Source organism: Pogoniulus pusillus, chromosome 26 (genome assembly GCF_015220805.1).
Source record: "Pogoniulus pusillus isolate bPogPus1 chromosome 26, bPogPus1.pri, whole genome shotgun sequence".
NCBI classification, from domain to species: domain Eukaryota; kingdom Metazoa; phylum Chordata; class Aves; order Piciformes; family Lybiidae; genus Pogoniulus; species Pogoniulus pusillus.
The window spans coordinates 20343920-20369701 of record NC_087289.1 but is presented as its reverse complement, the minus strand read 5'-3'; the positions used below and the strand labels follow the sequence as shown (position 1 = coordinate 20369701).

General features: G+C 41.3%; 1 protein-coding gene across 2 annotated transcripts in view; it reads right to left on the bottom strand.

Moving 5' to 3' along the window:
* Positions 1–25782, bottom strand: part of CLSTN2 (calsyntenin 2) — a 274828-nt gene that overhangs the window by 115466 nt on the left and 133580 nt on the right. For both annotated transcript variants that reach the window (XM_064165450.1, XM_064165449.1), the window contains exon 2: positions 1324–1519. In XM_064165450.1, the coding sequence (XP_064021520.1) occupies positions 1324–1484 (161 nt within the window). In that variant the 5' untranslated portion in view covers positions 1485–1519. The remainder of the gene's footprint in view (positions 1–1323; positions 1520–25782) is intronic.

Below are 25782 nucleotides of genomic sequence, written 5' to 3'. Positions count from 1 at the left end.
AACATTCTTCAACATCAAATAAGACTCTCATCTTCTGCTGATTATTGACTGTTGTTTCCATCAGTTAATGATGCATACATAGACCCTTAAGGGTCAAATATAACAGGCCTTCAGCATTTAATGAGTAAACTCTAAAGGAAGTAAACTCTGAAAGAATTTGCTCCAGTTTGATAGGAGAGGTGACAAGAGAATTGAAGGGACTTTCTAGATTAACAGTAGAGCCAGAAGTAAAAGTTGTGACCCCAGACAGACAAGCTTAGCGTGGAGTTTTTTATAGTAAACACTATAAGAAAGTATAATAAAGTCTGGTCCCAATGGGCCAGATTTCATTTGGTCAGGATTAGGTCAAAATTTCCCACAAACAGAATGTACTTGTTTGCTACTTATGTGTGAAGGGAAAAGAACATAAAAAATGGATAATATGAAACAAAACCACTTTATGTGACTCAATGGTTATTTGACATTGCAGGCTTCCTTCTAAGTGCATATTCTTTTAAGATATCCCGAAAAGAGCTCAGCGTGCATTAGAGAGCTAATTACATTTTTAATTGTCATGTGCCCTGGATGAGCAAAAGGAAGAATGATTACAATTAATCATTTATTTAAATAGCTCTCAGCAAAATGAACAATTTGTACAGCAGTTGTATATCTACATGTGAGTTAAATTCATCTTTAATGATAAATGGTCCAGAGCTGTTTCCATGACTTGAAAGAGAAAAAAGGCTCTGTGCCACTTAAGCGTATGCAGGGAATTGGCTCCATAGTAAAAAGTGCCACTTACAAACCTTCAATACCTTCAGCTCCCAGAGGGTCTGAATTCCCCTGAGATTTGCTGTCCAAAAGCTGAGGTCAGAAACACACTGTGCAAAGGCATAGCTGCTCCACCTTATATACATCCACACAGTAGGGAAAAAGGGCAATTTCTCTTTTCTTACATTTTGAAACGAGATAGAGAGAAAACCTATAAAAATGTCTTAGATGATCTGTTTAGTCAAGGTATTTAATGTCAAAGTAAGAACAGAAAAATAAACCAAAACTGAGATATATTTCTCCACTTGAACAGTGATCCTACTAAATGCTGCAACTGGACCACCTGAGACAGGATCAGATAGCAGAAGAAAAAAAAGATATTTTCTAAAAGAAAAAAGGAATTCAAAGTAGATGGACTATTGCAACAACAGTTCATCTTAATTTTATTTGCTTTCTGCCTGACTATGTTACAAAAAGAAGCCTTTCAATCTGATCTGTGCTTTAGATCAAATGTATGCCAAAGTGGAAAAAAGAACAAGAAAAAAAAAAAGAAAGAATCTCATTTTCACCCACTTGTGAGATTTCTTCCAGTTTGTTCCACTTGGTCCTGATCCACAGTCATAGGCTTGGATGATGAATGTATATTCCTTCTGCAATTCACAGTCAATAGGACTTTTTGCTCGAAGACGACCTTCTCCAGATGTCTTGTTCAACACAACAGCTTCAAAGGGCATTTCTTGTCCATGGATTTTAAAAGCACAGATTTCACCTGTGAAGAAGAGCACAAAGCAACCATAAGTGAGGTCTAAGTCTCATGCACTGGAGTGACACTGGAGAAGTTAGCACTCATTTCTATTTCAGCTGCTGTTAGAGACGAGGAACTACAGATTCAGGCACCAATGTAAAATACATCCCCCCGGGGCCACTGGCCCCATGCTCATCCAGTGTGAAGTGGTGAGTGGAGCTCTCATCATGTATTTTCCTCATCCTCTGTCATTACTAAATGGTTTCTGGAAGCCCTAGAAACATTTCTCAAAACATGGTATTAACTTCAATGTTGGGCTAAATTATTTTTGAAGACTGTATTCAGTTGAAGAAAATAGCAGAAGGAAAAACAGAATATATTCAGAGGTAGTCTTCAACTGCTGTCACTGCCTCCTTTAGCCACTTCAGCTGCCAGGTGGTAGCAGATGTTCAGATTCTTGCAGTTTAGTTTCCCAACAGTAAGAAAACTAATGATGCAGAACACTGGCACATTCAAAATATATCTTGCTTTGTTTACAGACATACATCATCCTTGGAACAGATGCAGCTGAAGGAACACAGACTTGTGTCCCCTTTGGACAACTCAGTCACCTCCCCACATTCGCACACAGATACACGAATGCCTTCTTGGCAGCAGCTCACTCTGCCTCCAGACTGACTCCTGGTATAGTAGATCAATACTTTCCCTCTCAGAGGAATGCTAAGTAACAAAACAGATGATATAGAAGGGACTGAAAAAAATTATTTGAATACAAAATCTTGTGAGAATATGAATCTGGAAGTGGAAAAAAAAATCCATATATCCTGGTGATGGTTTTTTAAAAATCCTTCATGCTGAAGGCAAGGAAAAGCATGCTGAATTGCTTTGTAGTCACTCAGAATCCAGCTTTAAAAATGAAATATTTATACAAAGACCAACGTGGTTTAAATATTTTTATGACACATTAAACGCATGCTCTTTTATGAGCAAGTCAGTCTCGAGACATGCATTGTAGATTCAAAGCTGTCTCCCACTCACATAATCCTTTTCCATTTATTTCCAATTTACAGTTGCAGTCTTTTGCAAATCTCCTTGCCAATCATACCTGAGCCAAATGCCAAATTCTAAATTAACCTCATATCTATACCCTCTAATTCTAGTCTGGCTCCTCTCTTGCTGCTAGAATATATTCTGTCTTTTTAGAGAAATGAGTTGATGGTGACTTTATAAAAGTGCTGGAGTTCATAATTACTATTATGTGTGAGAAAGAAAAAAATAGGAGGTGATGTGTGGGGGGAGGATGAGGATTAGGTACACTTAAAGTGCAAGTAAAGGCTGTGTAGGATATTCTCTCGATTACCAACCAGTACTCTTACATATTTATCTCAGCTCTAAGCTGTGTTGGGAGAACACTAAACCATGACACTGACAGACCCTAGGAGGATTTTATTCTATCAACTTTAAAGCCTTTCTCTCTGCCCTTTTAGCCGTCTTCAGCCTGCTTGTCTCCAGGCTACCATCTACACGCTGAGACCCTAACCTCTACCTCCACTATCCTCTTGCTCCCTAGACAAGACTCTTCTCTTTGTGAAAAGGCTATTTTTTCCTCCTTTTAGGAGAGTCCCAGCATTCAATTCACAATATTTAAATAAAACCAGGATCAAACAAATCAGACGTTTTTTACGCTGTCAAAGCAATGGTAAAGATATAGAAGAGACTTGTCCATTACAACTAGAACTGCAAACAGTTTGCTGCTGGTGGGACACTGAGCACATCACAGGCTAAAGTTTAAATTTATCATATAAACCCAGTTTGTTTTCATGCTAGATTCAAGAGAACAGATCTGAACTTAAACCGCTTTTAAATTTCACTTAAGCAGCTAAAGATAGAAATAAAAACTAATCTAACTTTTCATAATGGATGTTATAAGCAAGGCTATTAAATTGTCCAGTTCTGGGCCCCTCAATTCAAGAGAAATGTTGAGGTGCTGGAGCACGTCCAGAGAAGGGCAATAAAGCTGGTGAGGGGCCTGGAACACAAACCCTATGAGGAGAGGCTGAGGGAGCTGGGCCTGTTTAGCCTGGAGAAGAGGAGGCTCAGGGGTGATCTTATTGCTGTCTACAACTACCTGAAGGGACATTGTAGTCAGGTGGGGGGTGGCCTCTTCTCCCAGGCAACCAGCAACAGAACAAGGGGACACAGTCTCAAGTTGTGCCTGGGGAAGTATAGGCAGGAGGTTAGGAGGAAGTTGTTGGCAGAGACAGTGATTGGCATTGGAATGGGCTGCCCAGGGAGGTGGTGGAGGCACCGTCCCTGGAGATGTTCAAGAAAAGACTGGATGAGGCACTTAGTGCCATGGTCTAGTTGACTGGCTAGGGCTGGGAGATAGGCTGGACTGGATGATCTTGGAGGTCTCTTCCAACCTGCTTGATTCTATGATTCTATATCCTGCTCCCCTGCCAGGCATTCCAGCCTTAAATATCACAGTAATTTTGTCTTTTATGTCCCCATTTAGCAAAGATAAAGAAATTACAGCTGCATGGATATGGGAAGGTAATTGTAAATCTGCTGAAAAAACCCCACATACTCTTGATTCTGGCTATAGCAGCCTACTTGTGTCAAAACATGTTTCTACAAACTCTGCCAGTTTAAACCTGTTACCCCCTGTCCTTTCCTTGCAAGACCTTGTCAACAGTCCCTCCCCAGCCTTCTTGTAGGTCCCTTCAGATACTGAAAGGCCCCTCGAAGGTCTCCTCAAAGCCTTCTCTTCTCCAGGCTGCAGAGCCCCAACTCTCTCAGCCTGTCCTCATAACAGAGATGCTGCAGTTCTCTGAGCATCTTCATGTCCCTCCTCTGAACTGGCTTCAATAGTTCCATGTTCTTCTTGTGTCAGGGGCTCCAGAACTTCACATGGTACTCCATGTTGTACATGGTGTTATGTAACTCATTTGAGGAAGGGAACACAGCATCTCTCTTGTTCAGGCTCACCATCTAAGCTGCAGCACAACCACAGTGAGAACCTTGACAACGCTCACTTTCCTTCTCCTTTTTAAATTTGAAATAATTAGAGTGCAAACTGGAATGTTTTTTCCCCTTGCAACAGACAACACAGGAAAGTATCAAGCTCTGTTTTTTTGTTTCTTTTGGGAACAACTGCATGTAGGATTAGTAACCACAAAAATGATGGTGGCTGAGAGTTGATAAAATAGAGGTAAGTTAGTAATACCACAGAAAGTGAGAAGCTCATCTGTGAAATCCTGTAGCAACCAAATCCAGGGTAGAGAGAAAATATCTCTCCTCACAGGGCCAGAAGGTATATCCCAAGGGTTCCCAACTGTTTCCTATAAAATCTTCTGGTTGCAGAACTGAAATTCATTGAAAGTTGCTGTATTTTAATGTGTTGAATTAAATTCTGTTTTCTTCCCAAATTATTCAGACTAGCATTAGCCATAAGCACCTCTTAATTTTGAAGTCTACATTATTTTGAGCACTATGCTAGAGATCTGTATGTTACTACCTCAGAGATAATAATAGTATTTCCTCTGTAAAAGTTATAATAGCCTAAGAAAAGCTATCAACAGTTTATAACTTCTGATATATAACCAACCAATCTTTCCACTGTTTAGAAATTGCTAAAGACAATGTTTCTTATTGTGCAACATTTACATGCAAGATTTAGTGATTATAAGACACAACCAACAAAATTGTATTACAAACTGCTGCCTTTATGCAAAACAAAATTCATGCTTCTTTCAGTAGAAATAAATCCCTCAATGTTACTCCATTACCAGTGACGAAGAATTATTCACTTCAACTCAATTTTGGGCCTAAAAAAGCAAACTGAATGCTTATTTTGCCTTTCACAGCTACCTTTGCTTCTTTTTCAACTCTGCACAGAAAACTGAGTGAACAGCTAGACCCTCTGACATTTGATTATTTTCATCAATAGTAAAAAGCAACAGCTGTATGTAAAATCAACAATCACCAAATGGCCAAATTTCTTAGCTTCAACAAGGCCAAATGCCAGGTCCTGCACTTGGGCCACAACAATTCCATGCACTACTGCAGGCCTGAAAGCTGCCTGGCAGAAAAGGTCCTGGGGGTATTGGTCGACAGCCATCTAAAGATGACCTAGCACATTCTCAAGTGGCTAAGAAGGCAAAACAGCATCCTAGCCTGGATCAAGAACTGTGGGTCAGCAGGAATAGGGAAGTGATTGTCCCCTTATTCAGTGCTGGTGAGGCCACATGTTGAGTTCTGTGTTCAGTTTTAGGCCCATCAAGAGAAGGACACTGAGATGCTGGAGTATGTACAAAAAGGGGCAAAAAAAGCTGGTCAGAGGTCTAGAGCACAAGTCCTTGTCCTGGGCTACCCCAAATTCCTTTCTTCTCTCTCCCACTCCACAGGTTTGAATGGGAGAAAAAGGTGCAAAAACTGCTTTCCCCACCCTGTCCGGAAGGCTTGAGGTGGGAACAGCAAAAGGCACCTTTCTGCATGTGGTCTGACCTGTGTGGAAGCCCACGCTGGAATCGGGCTGGTGGTTGGCTGCGTTTTCGTGTCCAGTACAAATGGTAAATGGACACTTTGCCTAGAATAGATTAAATAGAGCAAGGGAGAAGGTGAAAAGGTTCCTGCCTTGAGAGTTCCTGTCTTCTGAGTTCCCTATCTCAAAAAAGAGCTCCTGACAGAGCGCCTCACAGGACAGGTTCCTGCTGTGACTGGGCCATCTCCGCTTTTGAATGGCTCCTACCTTTTTGTATGACTTTCACTTTTACCCCATCCCTGCCTTTGGATGGTTCTCCCCACTTCTGCACCCCTCTGTGCAAACTTGGAGGCTTTGCAAGCCCTGGGGCCCTCTGAGAGAGAAAGCTGGCAGTATCTGGACTGGCCCCTCTTGTACCATAACAGCAGCCAATTACCTGGCTGCCTCCCGGCCTGGGGAACACAAGCTGTTTTGGCTCTCCCCTGCTGCTGTGAAGGCAGCATCGTTCCACAACCATCCCACTCGTGGAAGAAGTGCTCGAGATGTTTCTGAGCTTGGTGGCTCTGCCACTCGCCTTGGGACTCTGCCGCGTGAGCATACACCACTGGGTATTGCCTGCGGCGTCAGAAGGCTGCTCCCGCAGAGGAATCCAGCAAGGGATCACTGCCGAATGCCTCTCTCACCACCATGAGTAAGATCTGCTGTTCCCTTAATCTGCTGCTCAGCCTGATTGCTAGTGGGGCAAAGCTGTCTTTATAGCTTAGCCTTTTCCATCTCCTGACTTCCTAAACATCTAAATTTGTCTACAGTATCCTTTTTTGGAAGACATTCCCAATCAAACTGAGTCTGTCAATAAACTGAAAATTCCAGGAAAATATAATACTTTTATTTTGATAATTCCTGACTCAGCCACATTCATTCCCTGTCTCCATGACAGTCTTATGAGGAACAGGTGAGGAAAACAGGGTTCTTCAGCCTGGCAAAAAAAGAAGGCTCAGGACAGGCATTGGTACACTCTACAATTATATGAAAAGAACTTCATAGTAAGGAAGGGATTGGTGTCTTCTTGCAGTCCACAAATGAGAGAAGACATGGAATTTACCTCACTTTGTGCCAGTGAAAGTTTAGATTAGAAAAAAAATTATTCCCTTGAAGGGTTGTCAATCCATGAACAGGCTGCACAGGGAAGTGGTGGACTCACCACACCTGGAAGGACTAAAAAGCCATACAGATGTGGTGCTGAAAGACATGGTTAAGTAGTGATTTGGCAATGATGGTTTAATGGTTGGACTTGGTGATCTTAAAGGTCTTTTCCAACCTAAATGATTCTATGATTAATTTCAGCTAGAGTTTCCTGCATGTTCTGTCCTCTTCTTTGGCCTTATGATTGTTTATCATAGAATCAACCAGGTTGGAAGAGACCTCCAAGCTCATCCAGTTCAACCCAGTACCCATCCCTATTCCATCAACCAGACCATGGCACTAAGTGACACTACATTTTAAAAAGATGAGTTTCCAGCAAGTGCTATAAAATAGTGCAGCTGCACAATGACGCTACAGAAGTAGTGTGACAGTGACAAAGAGGTCACATCTTACTAGAGAGCAAACAGTCTACACAAAGATCTTGTAAAACCTCAACAACAACAAAAGCTTCAATTCTATCTCACACTTCTTTGTACCAGTTAATCAAACATGAAGCTCAAATCTGTAGGAAAGCAGGCTTCATTAGTTCACAACTGATATACGTATTCATTTATATTCATATCCTGTTCTGATTTTATTAGTCTCTAGCCTTTTATTATAATTTCTATGTGAGGGCCTTTTCTCACATGAGAAAGTCAACATAGCTGATTTCCTGAGAATAAAAGCTGTGGGTTTACACTTCCTGTAGTTTTATGCACAGGCCCCCTGAAAGTTCTTGAAGTGCCCAAGAATCTATTCACACCTCAGAACAGAAAAATAATCCATTCAGGAAAGATGCATCTCGAGTTTTGGTCTGAAGAAAAGAGACAGGAATGCCATGATCAAGGAATCACTGTGACCTCAAGACTTCTGTACGAACAATAATAACACTGCTATATCCTGATGTGTGTACCTCAAGAGCTGGATTCTGCTAAATAGATCCAACACATCATAACAAAAGTATCTGACAGCCATCAGTAATGAATCTTCCACAACATGGCACAATGAGATTTCTGAGAATGATTGTATACTATATACAACTGGATTTCCAATAACTTGATAAGCCATGTAAATTTACTTGTTCGTATCACCTTCCTTTTAGTTTCTTAAAGGACTTAAACCACTTGTCAATGAAATTGAAGTACTTTCAGTCTCAATCAAATTTCAGTCCTTAATCTTTACATGTGCTCTGTCCACATATAGAAAGACACCCAAACACAGGCATACTGCTCTTTGAACACTGATCACCAAAGATCTCTGTTGGCAGCTGGATGGAAATGCAATTAGGACCACTGCTCGATTCTCTGTTCTCTCAGCAATGCAGCATGAACCCACTACATGCAGTTAGGGTTGTCAATAAAGTTGTTTAAGGGTTGCTGTTTCTCTTTGGTTTTATTAATCCAGCCTTCCAGGATAACAACTGCACACAGATTTCTCTGCTGGAATCCTGCAAATATCTCCTGCAGTGCATAGCTGCCGACCTTTTGTGTGTGTCCATGCCAGTGGGAAGGTTTACTGCTTTGACAAGTTTCCCTATCACAAGCTGTAGCTGTTTAAACAATTACAGACCAGAGAAGGTTATGTTTTGGGGAAGGAAAGAGCAGTTGGGAAAAGGAGGCAAAATAATCATTAGACATGCAAGCTATCTTTAAGGATAAAAAGGAAATAAAAAAGTATGCAAGGCAGTAGCTGCTATATAGGCTTTTCCAAGATCACTGAAGGCAGTGCTATTACACTCATGCTGTAATACTAAAACCCAGGAAGTAATACTGAAACAAAAAACTGAGGGACATGTTCATGTCTTAATAAAATACAAAAATTATTATTTCCTCATATCTAATTTTATGAGTAACAAGCTCTGCAAAGCAAGAGCATAAATCCGCTGCTACCCTTCCTAGTCTCTGGATGTGAAATTGGAAAGTGAAGGAAGCTGCACTTGCACTTCAAGTGATTCATTGCTGCTGTAAGATCAATCCAAATGAACCAGATTTCATTCTTCTGTCGAAGCAGAGACAATTGCTTAGCATAGAAAGATATTACTGTGGGTAGTATATAAGCAGGCAGTCATATCTGAGCTTCTTCCTGGCTCCATGCTAAGTTTCCTAGAGAAATCGCTTTGCTCTGACCACACCACTGGAAATCAGACTACTGCTCTCGTGCACTCAGATCTGCATCAAGAGAACTTTGCACTCCAGCTTAAACCTGAATAATTCATACATGCTTATTTGAAGACTGCAGCAAATATTGAGATGTATCAGAAAAAAAAATACAAGAAGGAGATAAAGGTTTATGTGCATAAAGATGTGATTAACTAATGATTATATAGTATTTGAACAGTCTCTGTTTCAAAACAAATGCATTGTCATTTGTTCCTCCCACCAATCAAACATATCACAATAGCATTCTATTTGAAGCAAGCTTTAATCGTTTCTTCCATCTAAAGCCTTCAAGATTCAAGAGAGAAAGCAAGCAAAAAGATATTATTTAAGAATAGTACAAATAAACTATGTAATTATAATCAATATATGGAGCTGCTCTAACAACGCAAGACTTCTGTTAACCACATTTCATGCTTGCAAGTATCCTATGCATTCAGCTGGAAGCAGCTGTCCCATTTAGGTACAGTGCTGTAAGGCACAGCACAGTCTCTTCATCAGCTACATGACCATTACTGAGAAATATTTCCCTTGCCACTTTTCCGACTACCACATTATAATGAACTATTTGAAACACAATCCTGCAAGTGCAGTTAAACTTCAAGAATGCAATTAATAAAAGGAACCTTATCCTCCAGGAGCTAAGTGGAGAATAATTTCTTAGTTCCCAGTTGGGTCATTTTCTGATCTACTTTTTCATGTGTCAATAACAACTGTAAACACATGTACAAGATGTCATTTTCACACACACTACTTGCATTATCTGACTAGCGTCCACTTGAGGCTGCAAGACATGCAATCAGTGACTGAAGATTTGTTGCCACTGCAGATGAAACATCTCTCTGCTTCATATAGTCAGCTTTCAATAAACACAAAAGCCCAGATGCTACCACTGCCTTGATTCCATGTCTGTGTCTGAATCATGAAGCTATGGATCATACACTGAGAGAAACAGGAGACAGCTGGCCTAGTGAGGCACAAACACACCTTATTGCATGCAACCTCTGAAAAAAAGTGAGCCTATTTCTATAAGAGAGACCTAGAGGCCTCTGTATTTAAGATTAAATATGTTATAACAATACTTTTAATCATTTCTAACCAGTAATTAGTTGCTGAGCTGTTAAAAGATACATGTTAATAAAATTAAGTATGTAATGATGTATAATGCAAGTAGAAACTCAAATTAAAAGCAAACCTAGAATTAAGAATGTTTGCTAACAAATTCCTTATAGAATTCCTACAGTCTGGGAGGCAAAGGTAGCACAAATATTTTCAGCAGCAGGATAAGCGTACCAGCATGACCTGATAGATTTGGATCCCTTGTGAGACATACAGAGACAAATAAGAAAATCTACAGCACCATGTCCCATTCAGATTCAAAACTGAGCAGCTGCCATTCTATTGAGGACTCTGCACACTGACAGAAAAAATCATTTTTTAATTAAACACCTTTCCCTAGGGTCCTTTATCAAGATAGACCATTTCTGAAATAATGCTTGGGAAATGTTGCATGTACTAAAATCATTCCCCTGAATAATTTTGAGTGTATTGTTTTGGGGTATAGTTGATGAATGCAAAGCACACAGTGTTCACTTTTCTGTCTCTTTCTACTCAACGGTATGAGTAAGCTTTAACTTGAGAACTATACTAGAAACTATGGACATGCTAGAAGCAGTATACTTGACCACACAAATCAGAGGAGAAGCAAGTACTAGGAGGCAGGGATACCTTTTATAAATAGTAAACATAAAATAATTCCAGGCAAAAAATTACTGTTAGACTCTACAGAAGAGTCAGACAGATGTAAGAAGACTGACTACAGGTTATCGATAGACTTGTGTCCTTCCACCATGGCAACGTTTCAAGATAGCCATTCCTTTTTTTTTCTCAGCTCTGCAGTTTGAAGGATCAGGTTGATGGTAACGGAATGCCATTAAGAGAGAAGTAATTGCCACTTGATGCCATGGGCAAATGGGATACCATAGAGAGTAATCACACGATTATGGAGCTGTGCTGGAATGAAGAGGTGCCCACTCTTGCCTGTGGGATTGGCAGAAAGCCCAGATAGACAGTGTGCTGCATGTAAGATGTAAGAAATGACTGCAAAGTTCTCCTGTGATTTTTCTTTTCAAATGAAAGGAGGGCAAAAATAGTGATTTTTTAATGAGAATTTTCTCCAAAGTGTGTATGTAGATGTAGTAGAGGGCCCATAGGCATGAAAATGGGCTTACATATGCCTTGCCTGGACGTGTTTTTCTGCCCAAACCAGAGGTAAACACATTAAATGGATAAAGGGGGCATAACAAAACTGGTGCCATGAAGTCTGGCCTGCCCAGGGCCCCTGAGTGTGTAAGCAGTTGTATAAGACCACGCACCTAGCTTATGGCCCACCAGGTGTTAGGCCCATGCTATCCCCATATTTGGAAGGTCCAGGCCTGCAGATTTTGCCTATAATGGTATTGCTTTGGCTAACTGCCAAGCTGATTGGTCATTCTAGTGGCCAAGGGGCCATTTATCTGGGCCCACATTTGATAGAGATACACAGGTGAACAACGTGTTCCCCTGTGCTCGCTCACTTTGATTCACCAGCACTGCATTTTGCTTATGCCTGCCTGTCTGCCAGTTTGCCCGCAGTGCATCTGCCTTTATCTACAGAGCTCAGTTTCCCATGCAGCCATGCACCCTATTGCATGCCTGCTGCCTTATGATTGCCTGGTGCGTGCCACTGCCACTGAATTACCAGGAGTAGACCCCAATTGTCTGCACACGACCAGCCTCTGTGGCCAGTGTGAAACTGTGCTGGTGCTGCACGGTATCGTACTCCTTCTGCACTTGAGGTCCTGCCTAAGAATCCCTGGACAGAGCGTCCAGAAGAAGCCAGGAGAACAAGGTCAGAGACTGTCATTTCCCCAGAAGCCGGGAAGATTCTCCTTTCCCCTAAAGCCGGGAGGATTCCAGCCTCAAAGTCCACAGGCAAACTCCCTTGAAGACTGGACATTTGTGTAGGCTGTGATGTAGCCACAGAGGATGATCGATAATTAATCAGAATTTGTGAGTAAATGCTTTAATGCCTCTGTAATTCTCTATTGTCTTCTGCCATAGAGAAGAAAGAGCTTGGGCCCATCTACTGGGCAAACAGCATATTTACCCCAAGCACTATTTGCCGTGGGAAAACTCCTCTCTCTTGTTTATAGTTTGAATGTATGCTAGTTATTAACAAGTTACTGTTTGATATTATTCCTATAATGTCTTCCATAACTATGTAGAACATATTAGTATTAAAATACAGTGGTTGGGGGTGGCAAGAGTTCAGAATACTGAAGTTAACAAATTATACATTTTTATAAAATATCCTCTCACACCAATTAATTTCTCCCCTTCGCCACAAGTGGCATAGGTGGCAGAATCCCCTCCGTGACAGTAGACATGTCAAGTTTGCAAAAATAAGCATTCCCTGTGGAATTTTCTTCTTGTTGATGGTCTATGCAGTGAGATAAAAGGGAGATTATGCAGGTTTTGTCTTTTCACTTGCTCCTAAACTCTTGCTAACATATACAGTAAAATATGTCAGACATATTAGGTATTTCAGGACTGATTCATCCTATGCCCAGAAAACACACTTAAGAAAGCAAGGCACTAGGAGAGGGGTAAAGTGCTTACACATCCCTTAGTTTTCACTCAGCTATTTGCTTTCCTCATTCTACAGAAGCAGATTAAACAAAAAAAGCTTAGGAAAATTAATTCACTCTTGGCATGGAGCCTGGGCATAAGGTTTTAATCTGCCCATCTTGCAGACCTGCATTAAAGTAGAGCACTGAATTTAATTGTTACAAGAGCACCATATGGTTCCCCTTAATCATGGAGTTTTTTTCCATTTGTTTTTACTTCCACTTGTTGAAATAATCTGAAATATTAAGCTCCAAGTATAAATCATAATTTGGACTGGATCTCTACACATGATGAATTATTTTGGACATAAATGCTACTACTACAAAGCATCATCACAAATGAGGAAAAAAACCCTGGTCGGTATCATAGCATCTGGCCTTTTATCAGAATGGAAATCACACTATGAAGAGAAGAAATTCATTGAAAGAAAAAGTTAATGTCGTTCTCTCACTAAAAGATCATTTGTACTATCATTTGTGGCAATGCTTAGAATTGTTACTATTATTTCTAAAAGATACATTCAGCTTAACTTACTCCTCTGAACATTACAATATTTTTTTCTCTTTTGTAGAATTTATTTCCTACTGTGCCTTTATGAAGAGAAGGGTGGGTGCCATTTTATACTGGGCTGCTCTTAAGCATATGGTTGCTCTCCTAGTCATCACCAATAAGTTATCAAATTACTCCAGCCACTGACCATAGCTCCATGAGTAAATAGCTGCATTCTTATGCAGAAAAGGTTTGTAGTGAATTTGCGGTTCATGAGAAAGCCTGGATTTTAGGCACAGAAATTGGAGACTTCCCATCATGACTCCACATAGAGCTGTCTTAGCCTGGCAAACCTTCAAATTTTACACGTTAGAGGTGTGAGAACCTCAGCTATGTGAGCTACCTGCTTCATCAGTTCCAAAGCTGCCCTTGAGCAGCAATTGCTACTTGAGATTTTATTCCTTACTTTGAAGTTTTGATTCTTCTAATTACAGTGCAAATACTTCAGCAGCACAAATTCTCAGACTCTCCTGAGACAGTAATTTACACCTACTCAGCCTTCAGTAACATTCTTGTGTCTTACCACAGGAGCGTCAGCCAGAACAGGTCTCGATATGTTCAGTGACTCAGACGGGACTCAACCACTCAATTTTAGAAGCACCAAACTTTGGTGTAGTATTTATAATGGTAGGAGTATTGTGCACCAGTACATCTCAGGCCAGTTGCAAACATTACTCTTTCATGTGATTAGCATGATTAGTAGGAGTAGAAAGTTACTTTTCCTACACAGAATCTAAGATTTATACTCTCAGTGATATGAAAATAACTGTACTGGATCTACAAACTGCATCTACAAGAACTCCACAAGTAAAAATACAGTTCCTGCCCTATTTTAGATTTTACCATGGGGTATGTTATGCATATTAGTTGTTCAGTAAGGCAAGGAAGTTTGTTCTTTAAACAGTAAATTCAAAGCCACAATGAGCTCAACCTGCTGGGTTTGTGCTGCTTTAGTATCTAACACAGTGAAACACCTACTTATTTGCTATATCTCTTAGATATTACCCTATTTGTTGACCTTATCTTTCCTCTAGAGCAGGAGCTCTCCAGAAGGCATCAGTCATCATACTGTTCAGCAGTTTTAAAGATGATGTTAGCTTTTTTTCCAAATGTGAAATTAAAAACCATTTGAAACTTGCCATGAAACAGATACTTCTAAATAGCTGTTTTCAGAAAAAGATCAGATTTTCAATTCAGTCCTCCCACAGACCCCATTGGCACTGCAGAAATGGCAGAACTATCAAAACAGCCCCAAGGCACTTCTATTTTGGTAAAACTGTATTTGTGATAAGCTGTGGTTTTACCAGCTCCACTATAAATATTTAATGGCTTTGCTTTTTCTCTTTGATTTCTGCTCTCCCCCTTACTGCCCTTTTCTGGGTGTGGTAGTCTGGGTGCTCTTCATGATGTTGCATCCAACTGCATTTTGTGCCTTTTTATTTTAACCTTTCAGAAAGAACTTGTTTCTTTGCCTCTTGCCACACATCAGAGAATGGCAGTGCCAGACATTCTGAGAACCTGTAGCACACATCATAGATTATAATGGGTCTGAGATTTCATCCTTGCATTTAATTCCTACTCTCCAGGAATCTGGATTTTCTAGGAGTTTCTAATCACTAGTAGTTCTTGTCCTCAAACACATGCATGATCTTGTGAACACTTCAGTATCTGGGACAGAGCTTATTCCTTCACCTTCTGCCTCAAATCAATACCTGAATAAGTCACTTGCTCTTCATGAAAACCTGAAGTCCTGAAACCCATGCACACAGGTATGACGAAGAGAGGACTGAATTCCATAAAAATATTTCAGTTTCATCTCTACTCTGAAATACTCTGGATTCATGATCTATTCCTTTAATTAACCTGAAATCTTTGTTTGTTTTGGCATATTTTGCTAAAGACACTTACTAAGAAGATTTCCATGGAAGATATGAATTTAACTACAGATGTATTTGCAGAGGCAGCTCTTTTGCTTTCTGAGCAAATGAGATACTACAGAAAAAAAAGAAAACCCAACACAAAAAACAACCAAAACCAACAAAACACTTCCTGTAAATACAACTGAAATAAAATAATACTACCTGTGTCTTAGCGATCAAGTACAGAATTCGCATTGATTTCAGAGGCAAAAAGCAATCTCTTGCTGTGTACTGGCAAAATCCATAGTTGCTAATGGCCAAATTATCCTTGGTTAACTGAAGCACAAGAAAACTAAGCCTTGCCGTGCAAAAATTAATACCAACCTCGAAGCTACCAGATGCTGTTATGTGTAATATCATGGATCTTGCTGAGAGAACGGATTATTTTTCTACTCAGTCTGTATTCTGCCCCCATTGTCTTGCTAGAAAGTAAAGACCAAAGCTTATTTTTTTTGCTTTAGGAGCTATGACTGAACTTTTCATTGCAATGTAATGATTAATTTGAAATTCATGGAATGAAGGATGCAACTATTAAAATCCAACATGTGCAATATAAAGCAATAAAAATGCAACATCACAAAAAATGCACAATAGTAAAGCATTTCAGTAATTTAGGAAGTGCAAATAAATATTGACAGTTTTCTATGTAACTGCCCCTCAACAGTGTAAAGAAGCAAATCACATTTGCAGTTTCTGAAGTAAGTTATCATAGTATTTTAAATATATTTGCTAGAAAATACAAACAAAGTATTTTATCAGGATGTAAAGTTGTTTCAAAGCCATTTTTGAGGTTAACACTAGACACTATTTTGTGGTATTTGCATTTACACTGCCATGACTGGGCAAACAGAAGTGGACTGGCTGTGGCAGTACTTCTTCGTGTTTGGCTCTAGCCCCAGAAAGCAAACACTGTGTAGGCACAGTTTTTAGAACAGGCACTTGCAGAGTTGAACTTTCAGGTGAAAAGAGTTTTCTGGGAGGATGAATTGACAAACCTCTTGTAAGGCTGAATACAGCTTCTCTGGTGGGCTTGCCATGAAAATGCCTATGTATTTTGCAACATTCTGATGCATTTAAAAGCTTTATTTCTCTCTGTGAATATAGTGCAAAGTTGCCTTTGACAAATGGCAGTGTAACCTTACTGGTTTGTTTTCTTTATTAAAAAGTCATACCTGCTTGCTCTCGTGACAAAAACAACTGTTTACAGTTTCTCCTTGTTAGCCCTGCAGCATATAACTATGTGCTTCTTGCACATAATTAACAGACTCACTCAAAGCCTCACTTCTGCATACATTGAGTAACTGCTGATCCTCTGGACTTCACTGGAAACTGGAGGTGGTTGCATAGCCTAAACACACATGATTGAAGACAGAGAGATCAAACAATTGTCGGTAAGGGACCAAGGAATCTTTTTTTTCCCAGGAAATCTTTAGATAAAATGTTTTGTCCCTGTAAGACTGAGATAAATTGATAGAAGTCCCACTTAGAAAAAGCTTATGATTTGTAATGAATACACATGAAAACACTGCAACACAAGAGACACAAAGAATGCACTTAAATAATTCTGATAGGCTTTCTTATTATATAGCTCTGTTTGGAACTGAGGTCTTTCTTTGCAAAATATGCACTCCAATCAGATTCTTACAGGTTAAACTCTCCTTCCTGAGGGAAAAACGTCCCTGATCTCACCCACCTGGGGTTCTCTGTTCCTCACAAGCCTTTCCACCACCACCAGATAGGAAGATCATGATGGAAAAAGAAGCCAACAAACAACTCAAAAATCCCAACCCAACCAATCAAAAATACCCCAGATAATCCCACATCCACAAAACCAAACCAAAACAAAAACAAAACACCAAGGCAACCACACAACCATGCATCCAGCCAAAACATTACAACAGCATTGGATATCCCATAAGGAAGACAACACCTAGAAATGAAATCATACAGGGCAGTAGCCAGGCATTTTGTCTGCAAGACAGAGCCACACACAATCAGATGATGGAGCCACCCTCCATGAGGCCTATCAAACGCTCTGGAATGACTTGGAATCTGGACAGAGAATTGCCCACTTGCATACCCACTTGTCTTCCCTGGCTGTTTCACAGAGCTCTAGATATGGCACAGTCTGTGGACCAGAAAGAATTAGAGAAGCTTGGCAGGTAAAGCTCACCAGAGTGAAGCTCTTCACAGAGTCCAAAATGGGTAACGAAAAACAGGCAGCCTCAACTGATGAAAGAAGCAGCAACAACACTTCATCCTCCCAGTGTTGTGACATAATTAGTACATTACGACTGTCAAAGTTACTTACCCAGATGCTATGATAACTCACTTAGCAGATTATAACTACTTAAACAGCCATGATTGTACAGAGAGAAGCAGCCAAGCAACCCTTAAAGAATTTTGAATATTGTAGGTCTGATAAAAGAGATTACAAAGAAAGAAGAGTTATTAAAGCCATTATCATTTTTGACAAGTTGTGATTTTTGAATTATTGAGTATGTCAACTTCCACATCCACAAACCACGTTCTGCAAATGGAGTAAAAAAGCTTCACAGCTGTGGCACTGCTGCAAGTTTGTGTAATGCTACCTAAAAGCAATTCGACTGATGCATTTCAGGTGAGGTAGCAATGTGCTCCCCTCTTCATCAGAGCCCCAGGGACTGTCAGAAGAACGTGTACACACGTTTGTACTCCAGAGTGCAGGTGGAAAAACACTACTGATTAAAAACCAAACACAGCAAAGAAAATCCTAGCTAAAAGGCATATGAACACTTGACAAGTCAGTGACCTAAGAATCACTCAAACTTTGCTTAAATGTGTTCCAAGCTTAGCAGGTCTTTTGAACAACTCACGGAATTATAGACTGCTTTGGGTAGGGACATCTTCAACTACATGAGGTTGCTCAGAGTTGTCCTGGAGTCCTGTACCCCTAAATTCCTCTCCTGCCCGGACTTCGGGGGGAAAGGGGAAAAGCCGCATGGTTTCCCCCCACCCCCCCTCGCCTGCCCTGCAGCCGTGAAGGGGGGAGGACTGCCCCGTGAAGGGGGGACAACTGCCCCGTGAGTTCCCGCGCTGGAGTCAGGCTGGGACTGGCCGTGCACTTTCGCGCCTAAGGTGTGGTAACTCTGCCCTTTGTCTAGCGAAGGTTATAACTATTGGGGGTCTTCTCGCCTTTGGGGTCCCTGCTTTGGAGTTTTGCCTGTGCCTGGACGTATGTCTCTGCCTGAGCTCACCCACTCCCCTCGCCTGGACTGCAGAGACCTTCAAAGGGATTGCTTTCCTATTGACACCTTTGTGTGCCTAACGACCCTTAACGATCCACCTGCAGCCGTTGAAAGGGAGCAAGAGAGAAACAGACCTCAGGAGTCAGCCTGAGTGAGTTATTTGGCTTAGCTTAATTTAGTAAGAAACCGCTATTAATTAATAGCTGAGGCCTTTTCCAACTTCTGACTTCCAATATAGTCAGATTATTGATAGTATCCCTGTAGGTTAATTCTCATGCGACTGAATCTGCTTATCAAACTAAATTAATCTTTGTATATATAGTTGTGGGGGCGGGTCTTTGGGAAAATAAAAATTAACTATTTTTGTATAATTTCCCGACTCGGCCACGTATTAATTCCTGCTCTCCGCAACAAGAGTCCCGCACAACCTGGTCTGGAATGTTCCCACAGATGGGCATCTACCACCTCTTTGGACAACCTGTGGCAGTGTTTCACCACCCTTGTCACAAAAATTTCTTCCATATATTTACTCTAAATCCCTGCTCTTTTAGCTGGGAACTATTACCCCTTGTCCTATCACAACAGACACTGTTGAAAAGTCTTTTAAATTACTGAAAGGCGGCAATAAGGTCTCCACAGAGCCTTCTCTTCTCCACATATGAAATGGTTTCTAAGGGTTTACTTTCTGTAGTGGAACAAATATGTAAGATTCAGGTATTTATATCCAAGCTGCTCACAGGACTGCCCTCTGCTCCAGTCCATCATTTCAGAGATTCCTTTCCCACTTTTTTTTTTTTTTTCCCCTTAGAAGGAAGGGGCAGAAGGTGGTGAGAAAGCAAGAAGAAATCTAAACATATTATTGTTTCTGGTTATCAGCTTTGATTTGAGATGCAGGGCAACTGGTAACAGAACTGATGATGAAATTTTTAGCTACAAATTAGATCTACCTCACTCACATAAATTTTTTCCCAGTATTGATCCACTGACCTCAGAAAACTGTTCTCTAATTTTACACCTGTAAGAGAATGAAAAAAGCACTACAGTCCCCAGTAACAGCTGCAAACGAGGCATTTTGAGTGAAGACTTCAGCATATTAATGCCTTTTCTAATGTGAGCAACACTCACATTTATTATTTTAACAGTGCATATACACTGTAAGTGTAAAAGACCGTGCTACATAAATTCACTGGAGACCTCAAAAGGATAATTTCAGAGCTATTTTAGCCACTTAGCAGTCACTGGTACTTGGATGTAGAAGATGCATGAATAAAACCACACTCCAAAAGTGATCCTGTTGGCTAGGACACAGGTATTTCTGCACAGCATCCACAGTGACTGCCCTTGGATTTTATTTTCTCAGCCCCAAACCAGAGCAAAATATGGTCATGGAAAAGACTGCTTAAAACCACACACACAACAGCAACAACAATCAGGAATTCTGTAGGTATTAGTGTACATTTGGTTTCTGCTACTGAGTGGCACCTTAGATAGAACAACAAAAAATGCTTAAGGCAGACACATTAGTGCTGGCAACAATTATTCTGAAATACTCCATGTCTTCCAACTCTGTTTTTATGACGGCTTTAAAAGTATGCATATAGCTAACAATTCAGAGTAGCTTTCTAGAAGTGATACAAAAACTCCTATTAAGGTGACAGAACAATGACTTATTTTAAATTAACTTTTTAATGCTTTTAAAAGTGTTCTCTCTACAAGAAATTACACCAGAAAGAGTATTCCTGCATGAGGGAAAACATCATGAAACCAAGCTTTCCAAAGAAATACCTGAAGGGTCTTTGAATTAATATTACATAGGCTATCAATGATATTCCTAATTCCAGCCAGGGTCATTGACTCTGAAACTCACAGGCCAAGATCTAAAACCAAGATGACAGCAAATTGTTGAAAATCCCTGCCCTAGGAACAGATAGGTCACTTGTCAGCAGGTGGTTGATGGAGAAGAGCTCAAGAAGTGTGAGGGTGCTGTAGATTACAGATGGACCTAGTAAAACCAATGATCATAAAAAATACCAATCTAAGATTAGTTTGGTAACCTGAGAGTAATCAGTACATGGAATTCTACCCCAAAGCAGGTTTAACAGAGGCAGGTGCAGTTAGGTAAGAGGCTGTAAGGACTGATAGTGCAAAGGGCAGTAACCAACCCAGATTTGTCAGACACTCATAGAAACAAATAAGTCTGTTATTTAAGGTCCCAGTCCTACCTCATGTAGGGAAAACACACGAATGTAAGGCTGTTGGGGAGACCTATCACATAGAAAGCATCTTCAGTGGAGAAGCTAGGCAACAAGACATACATGCAGCTGGTCTCTAAGCCATCATGCTGTTTTGGGGAAAAGCCAGGGTTTTCAAGAGTCAGAGCCAGCAGACAGGTTTTACTAATCTGCCAGGAATACACCAAGGCAGGAATCTGTACAGTTTATTCTGTGCATGTCATGATTTCCTGAATTCAAACACATATTTTTGAAACTAAATCTTCCCACAGATCTATATATATGTTTTAAACTTTCGTAACTTTTCAAGTGGAGCATGTGGAGAACTACATATCTTTTTGCATTCTGAAGTTGCTCAGAGGGCTGCAGCAGCTCTGCTGTGAGGACAGGCTGAGAGAGTTGGGGCTCTTCAGCCTGGAGAAGAGAAGGCTTGGAGGAGACCTTGGAGTGGCCTTCCAGGATCTGAAGGGGGCTACAGGAAGGCTGGGGAAGGACTATTGACAAAGTCTTGTAATGATGGGACAAGGAGTAATGGGTTTAAACTGGCAGAGGGGAAATTGAAACTAGATGTTAGGAAGAAGTTCTTTCCAGTGAGGGTGGTGAGACAGTGGCACAGGTTGCCCAGAGAGGTTGTGGCTGCTCCCTCCCTGGAGGTGTTCAAGGCCAGGTTGGGTGAGGCCTTGAGTGACCTGTTCTAGTGGGAGGTGTCCCTGCCTATGGCAGGGGGTTGGGACTGGATGATCTTCAAAGTCCCTTCCAACCTAAACCATTCTATGATTCTATAATACAATATGGCCCTTTGTGACCATCTCCCACCAAGGGATTACCTGAGATACAGATTGTAAAATCTGATCCTGAATGAGATACAGGCATACTGCAGGGCCTGTTCAGGCTGAAGTACCACACTGTCATGGAGGGTAGCAAAGCTCCCTAGCAGGTCCCCATGTTGTGTGTACCAGTGTCTCACATTTAAAAGGCCAAATCATCGTAAAACCCAAAACAATCTTCCAGTCCCATGAGAAGTTGCCTCCCTAGTGAAGATAAGAGGTAAACATTGGCCATTGTTTTTCCAACTGTCAGCCTTGGTTCTCATGCACGCTCAACACCTGGTGTGGGCTGAACTTGGGATGGTCTCAGAAGTTGTTTTTGGTAAAAACTGTCCAATTATATGGGTTAACTATAATTTGTGCCAGTCTGTAAGAATAACGTAAAATTACCTGAAGTGCTTGGGCACACCTCCTTAGAAACATTATAAACCACTGTGCCTGCATGGATCAGCGCTTTTTGCCTGCGTGTCTGCTCGTCTGCTCGCTTGCCTGCCCTGCTCCTTCCCCGGTGACCTCTCACTCCTGATCAGCCCTGCCCGACGCAGGGGCTGCAGAGGCCAGAGGCCCGCTTCAGCCCAATCCTGACAAAGGAAGGGACACCGCCCAAAACTTCGAATTCAGCTGAACTGAATTGCTTAACAGTGAGTAAACCAAAGAAAAGACTCTTTTACCTAAAGACTGAATAACTTTGGAAGACTCAAAGGAACTCTAAAAATCACAGACTCCCTCTCTTTATTTGCCATTTTCTGAAATGTTACTCTGCAACCTCATATCAAAGAATTCACCTGGGTGATCTAGTTTCGGGAGGGGGATCTCCGTGTCTAAGCAATAAATCACTTGATCTTTACAAGTTAGCCTCGCGTGTTTTCCCCACAATTCTCCTAAAACTACCTTCCACGACACACACTGCTTACAGCTCTGTGATTCTGCGCTCTCTCCCCTCTTGGATATCTCCAAGAGTGTCTTGCTGCAAGATGCTAAGAACACTCCACAAAAAAATATTAAAAGGCAAAAGTATTGTGCAAAATCTTTAAGGACTGCAACTCTGACTGCAGATTTCAATTTAATTCAAATTTAAAATATTTTAATTCATAAAAAGAAACTTTTTTTCATCTTAATTAAAAAATATTTTAAACAGAAATTGCTGAGGCACTGTAAACACTGGAGCTACATCTCCAGTGTAATGACTTTCCTTTAGAATACTTCTAAAGAAGTACCTAGGCTGATGATAAAAACCTATGCATTGTAGCCATTACATTTTTTAAACAGCAATTTTGTTTCATGTTCAACTGTACAGTGAGAAGAGGATAAAACGGATGATGTTGTTCACGGTTTCAGTCACACAGAAGTTCCTATTAACAGTTGGACTTGATGCCACGGCCAATCTCTTCCAACCTTCATCATTCTGTGATTATTTTAAGTTCCTGTTTGTAAAGAGGGTTTCTGGACCCTCTTCTGTGTTGTTCTTAACTCTGTTGTCTGATCTGTTTCCCCATCATGACTTCCAATTCTTCAATAGCATTATTACAATAGGTTCCAAGGCACAGAGATGCACAAGTTCTGCTGAGGTCTGCACCTCCATCCCCATTTTTCAGTGTTCTGTTTATTTCAGTAGAGATTTTAAAATGGGATAGTAGACTACTCTATCCAAATCTGACCATGTTTTTATCTTCTGAGAAAACCAGCATTTGGACACATTCAAACAACTCAGCAGATGCACTCAGGCTCTCATGTGCAGAGCAGGTGTCGGCTGGGCAGGACTTTCTATGAAATGTCTCATCGTAAGGTAAAGAATTCTTGCAGAACACAGTATTTCATATCATTTTTTGTGCAATGGCTGCAAGTTAGATCATTCCCTAAGATTGAAAACTAAGAAGCTAGAACCAATGCCCAAGTCTTTAGACAGTGCTACCTTTTTTAGGGCCCTCATAAAAGGATACTGTCATATGGGAACTGTGGGAACACATAAAAGATCACTTCTACAATGCTGTAGTCAATAAGAGGGTGAGAGGACAATCACAGTGACCTGGTAACCTCACTCCCTGTTAGCAAGGAAAGCTTTAACACAGAATATCCATCCTTTCTAAAACTAAACCAAAACCAACTGAAAGCTTTTTATATGATAAAAATGATCAGAAAAATAATTTTAAACTACAGTGAGAGTGGAAAACTAACTATTCCCACTAGTTCTATTCAGTCTCAGGTTCTCTATGACATATGAAGATGTTACACCTTGATTTTGTTGAAAGTGGCATTGTCATCATACTCCTCTCTGTTCCAGCTACCTAGTTTTCTGTTTCTGCCACTCCTTTCTTTTATGCCAGGCAAAGGATCAAAAGACTGACAAGGATAAGAACTGGAGTGGAGAATATACACAGCACATGGCATCCAATTATTTCATAATGCCTTTCGTTAGAGAGCAGGGATCCATCCAGAGGGACTTGGGCAGGCTGCAGAGGTGGGCACAAGCCAAGCTCATGAGGTTCACCAAGACCAAGTGCAAGGTTCTGCATTTGGGTCAAGGCAATCTCAAGCACAAATCCAGGCTGGGCAGTGAGTGGCTGGAGAGCAGCCCTGAGGAGACGGACTTCGGGGTGCTGCTGGAGCAGAAGCTCAACATGAGCCAGCAGTGTGCACTTGCAGCCCAGAAAGCCAACTAGAGCCTGGGCTGCACCAGGAGAAATGTGGTCCGCAGGACCAGGGAGGTGATTCTCCCCCTCTGCTCTGCTGAGACCCCACCTGGAGTACTGCACCCAGTTCTGGATCCCCCATTACAACAGTGATGTGGATGTGTGGAGCATGTCCAGAGGAGGACCATGAGGAGGCTCAGAGGGCTGGAGCACTTCTGTTATGAGGACAACTGAAAGAGTTGGGGCTGTTCAGTCTGGAGCAGAGGAAGCTCTGAGGTGACTTCATTGTGGCCTTTCAGTATCTGAAGGGGGCTACAAAAAATCTGGGGAGGGACTTTTTAGGCTATCAGGGAGTGACAGGACCAGGGGGAATGGAGCAAAGCATGGGAGAGTCAGAGTGGAGGTGAGGAGGAAGTTGTTGAGCATCAGAGTGGTGAGAGGCTGGAATGGGTTGCCCAGGGAGGTGGTCGAGGCCCCATCACTGGAGCTGTTTAAGGCCAGGCTGGATGAGGCTGTGGCCAGCCTTATCTAGGGTAGGGTGTCCCTGCCCATGGCAGGGGGTTGGAACTGGATGATCCTTGTGGTCCCTTCCAACCCTGACTGATTCTATGATTCTGTGTTACTGTTTGCTTAAATTGTTCAAGTCCCTCTTCTGTTGTTATAACCTTAGGAAGCTCTTTACACACCAGCTTCATGGTAGTCAACTTTGTCCTGGTAGGGCATAAATCCTGCCGGGCAAGTTTAACCCTGGCTGTCCTTCTGTTGTGCTGGGGTCTGTGAGTAAGTAGATGAGCAAACAATAAGGCTTTCCCCCCCACGAAGCTTTGAAAGCTAGGGGGCTTAGTACCTCTTGTCAGGTGTCTTGCGCTGCCCTCAATGTGCCTGCGTAGTCAAAGCAGGCAGGAAGCCTTGAATTCATTGGCCAGAGCAATGGTGCTAGTGCCTATTGGCCAGCTTGATTTCAAAATTGAGTACATCAAGGGGGATGTTTTAGAAAACAGCATCTTTCTACAGCTGCCTTCTACACTGGCCTTCCTGCCACTAGCCTTTCTGCACCGTGCCTTTGTCTGCATGGAGACTCTCCTCTTTGCGGCTTGCTAACAGGCGGCCACATGTTTGCAGCTCACACCAGTGGCTTAGCGGCAGCTCCTTCCTCCTATGCCTGAAATATTTGTATTTTACCCCGGGATCATCACAAGTTTGAAAGTGTCTTTCATACAAGAGACTTACTCAAGGACCAAAGGTGTCGTGAGTATATGCTGGAGTGAATGCCAGACTCCATAGGCATTAGAATTTTTCCTGTTCTCGTGTTATTGTTTTCCAAGTTCTGGTTGATTAAACTGTTTAATTCTATGCAATTGTGTTGACCAAAAATCCAAAGAACCTCATGGATTTTTCCTGTTTTTTTAATATT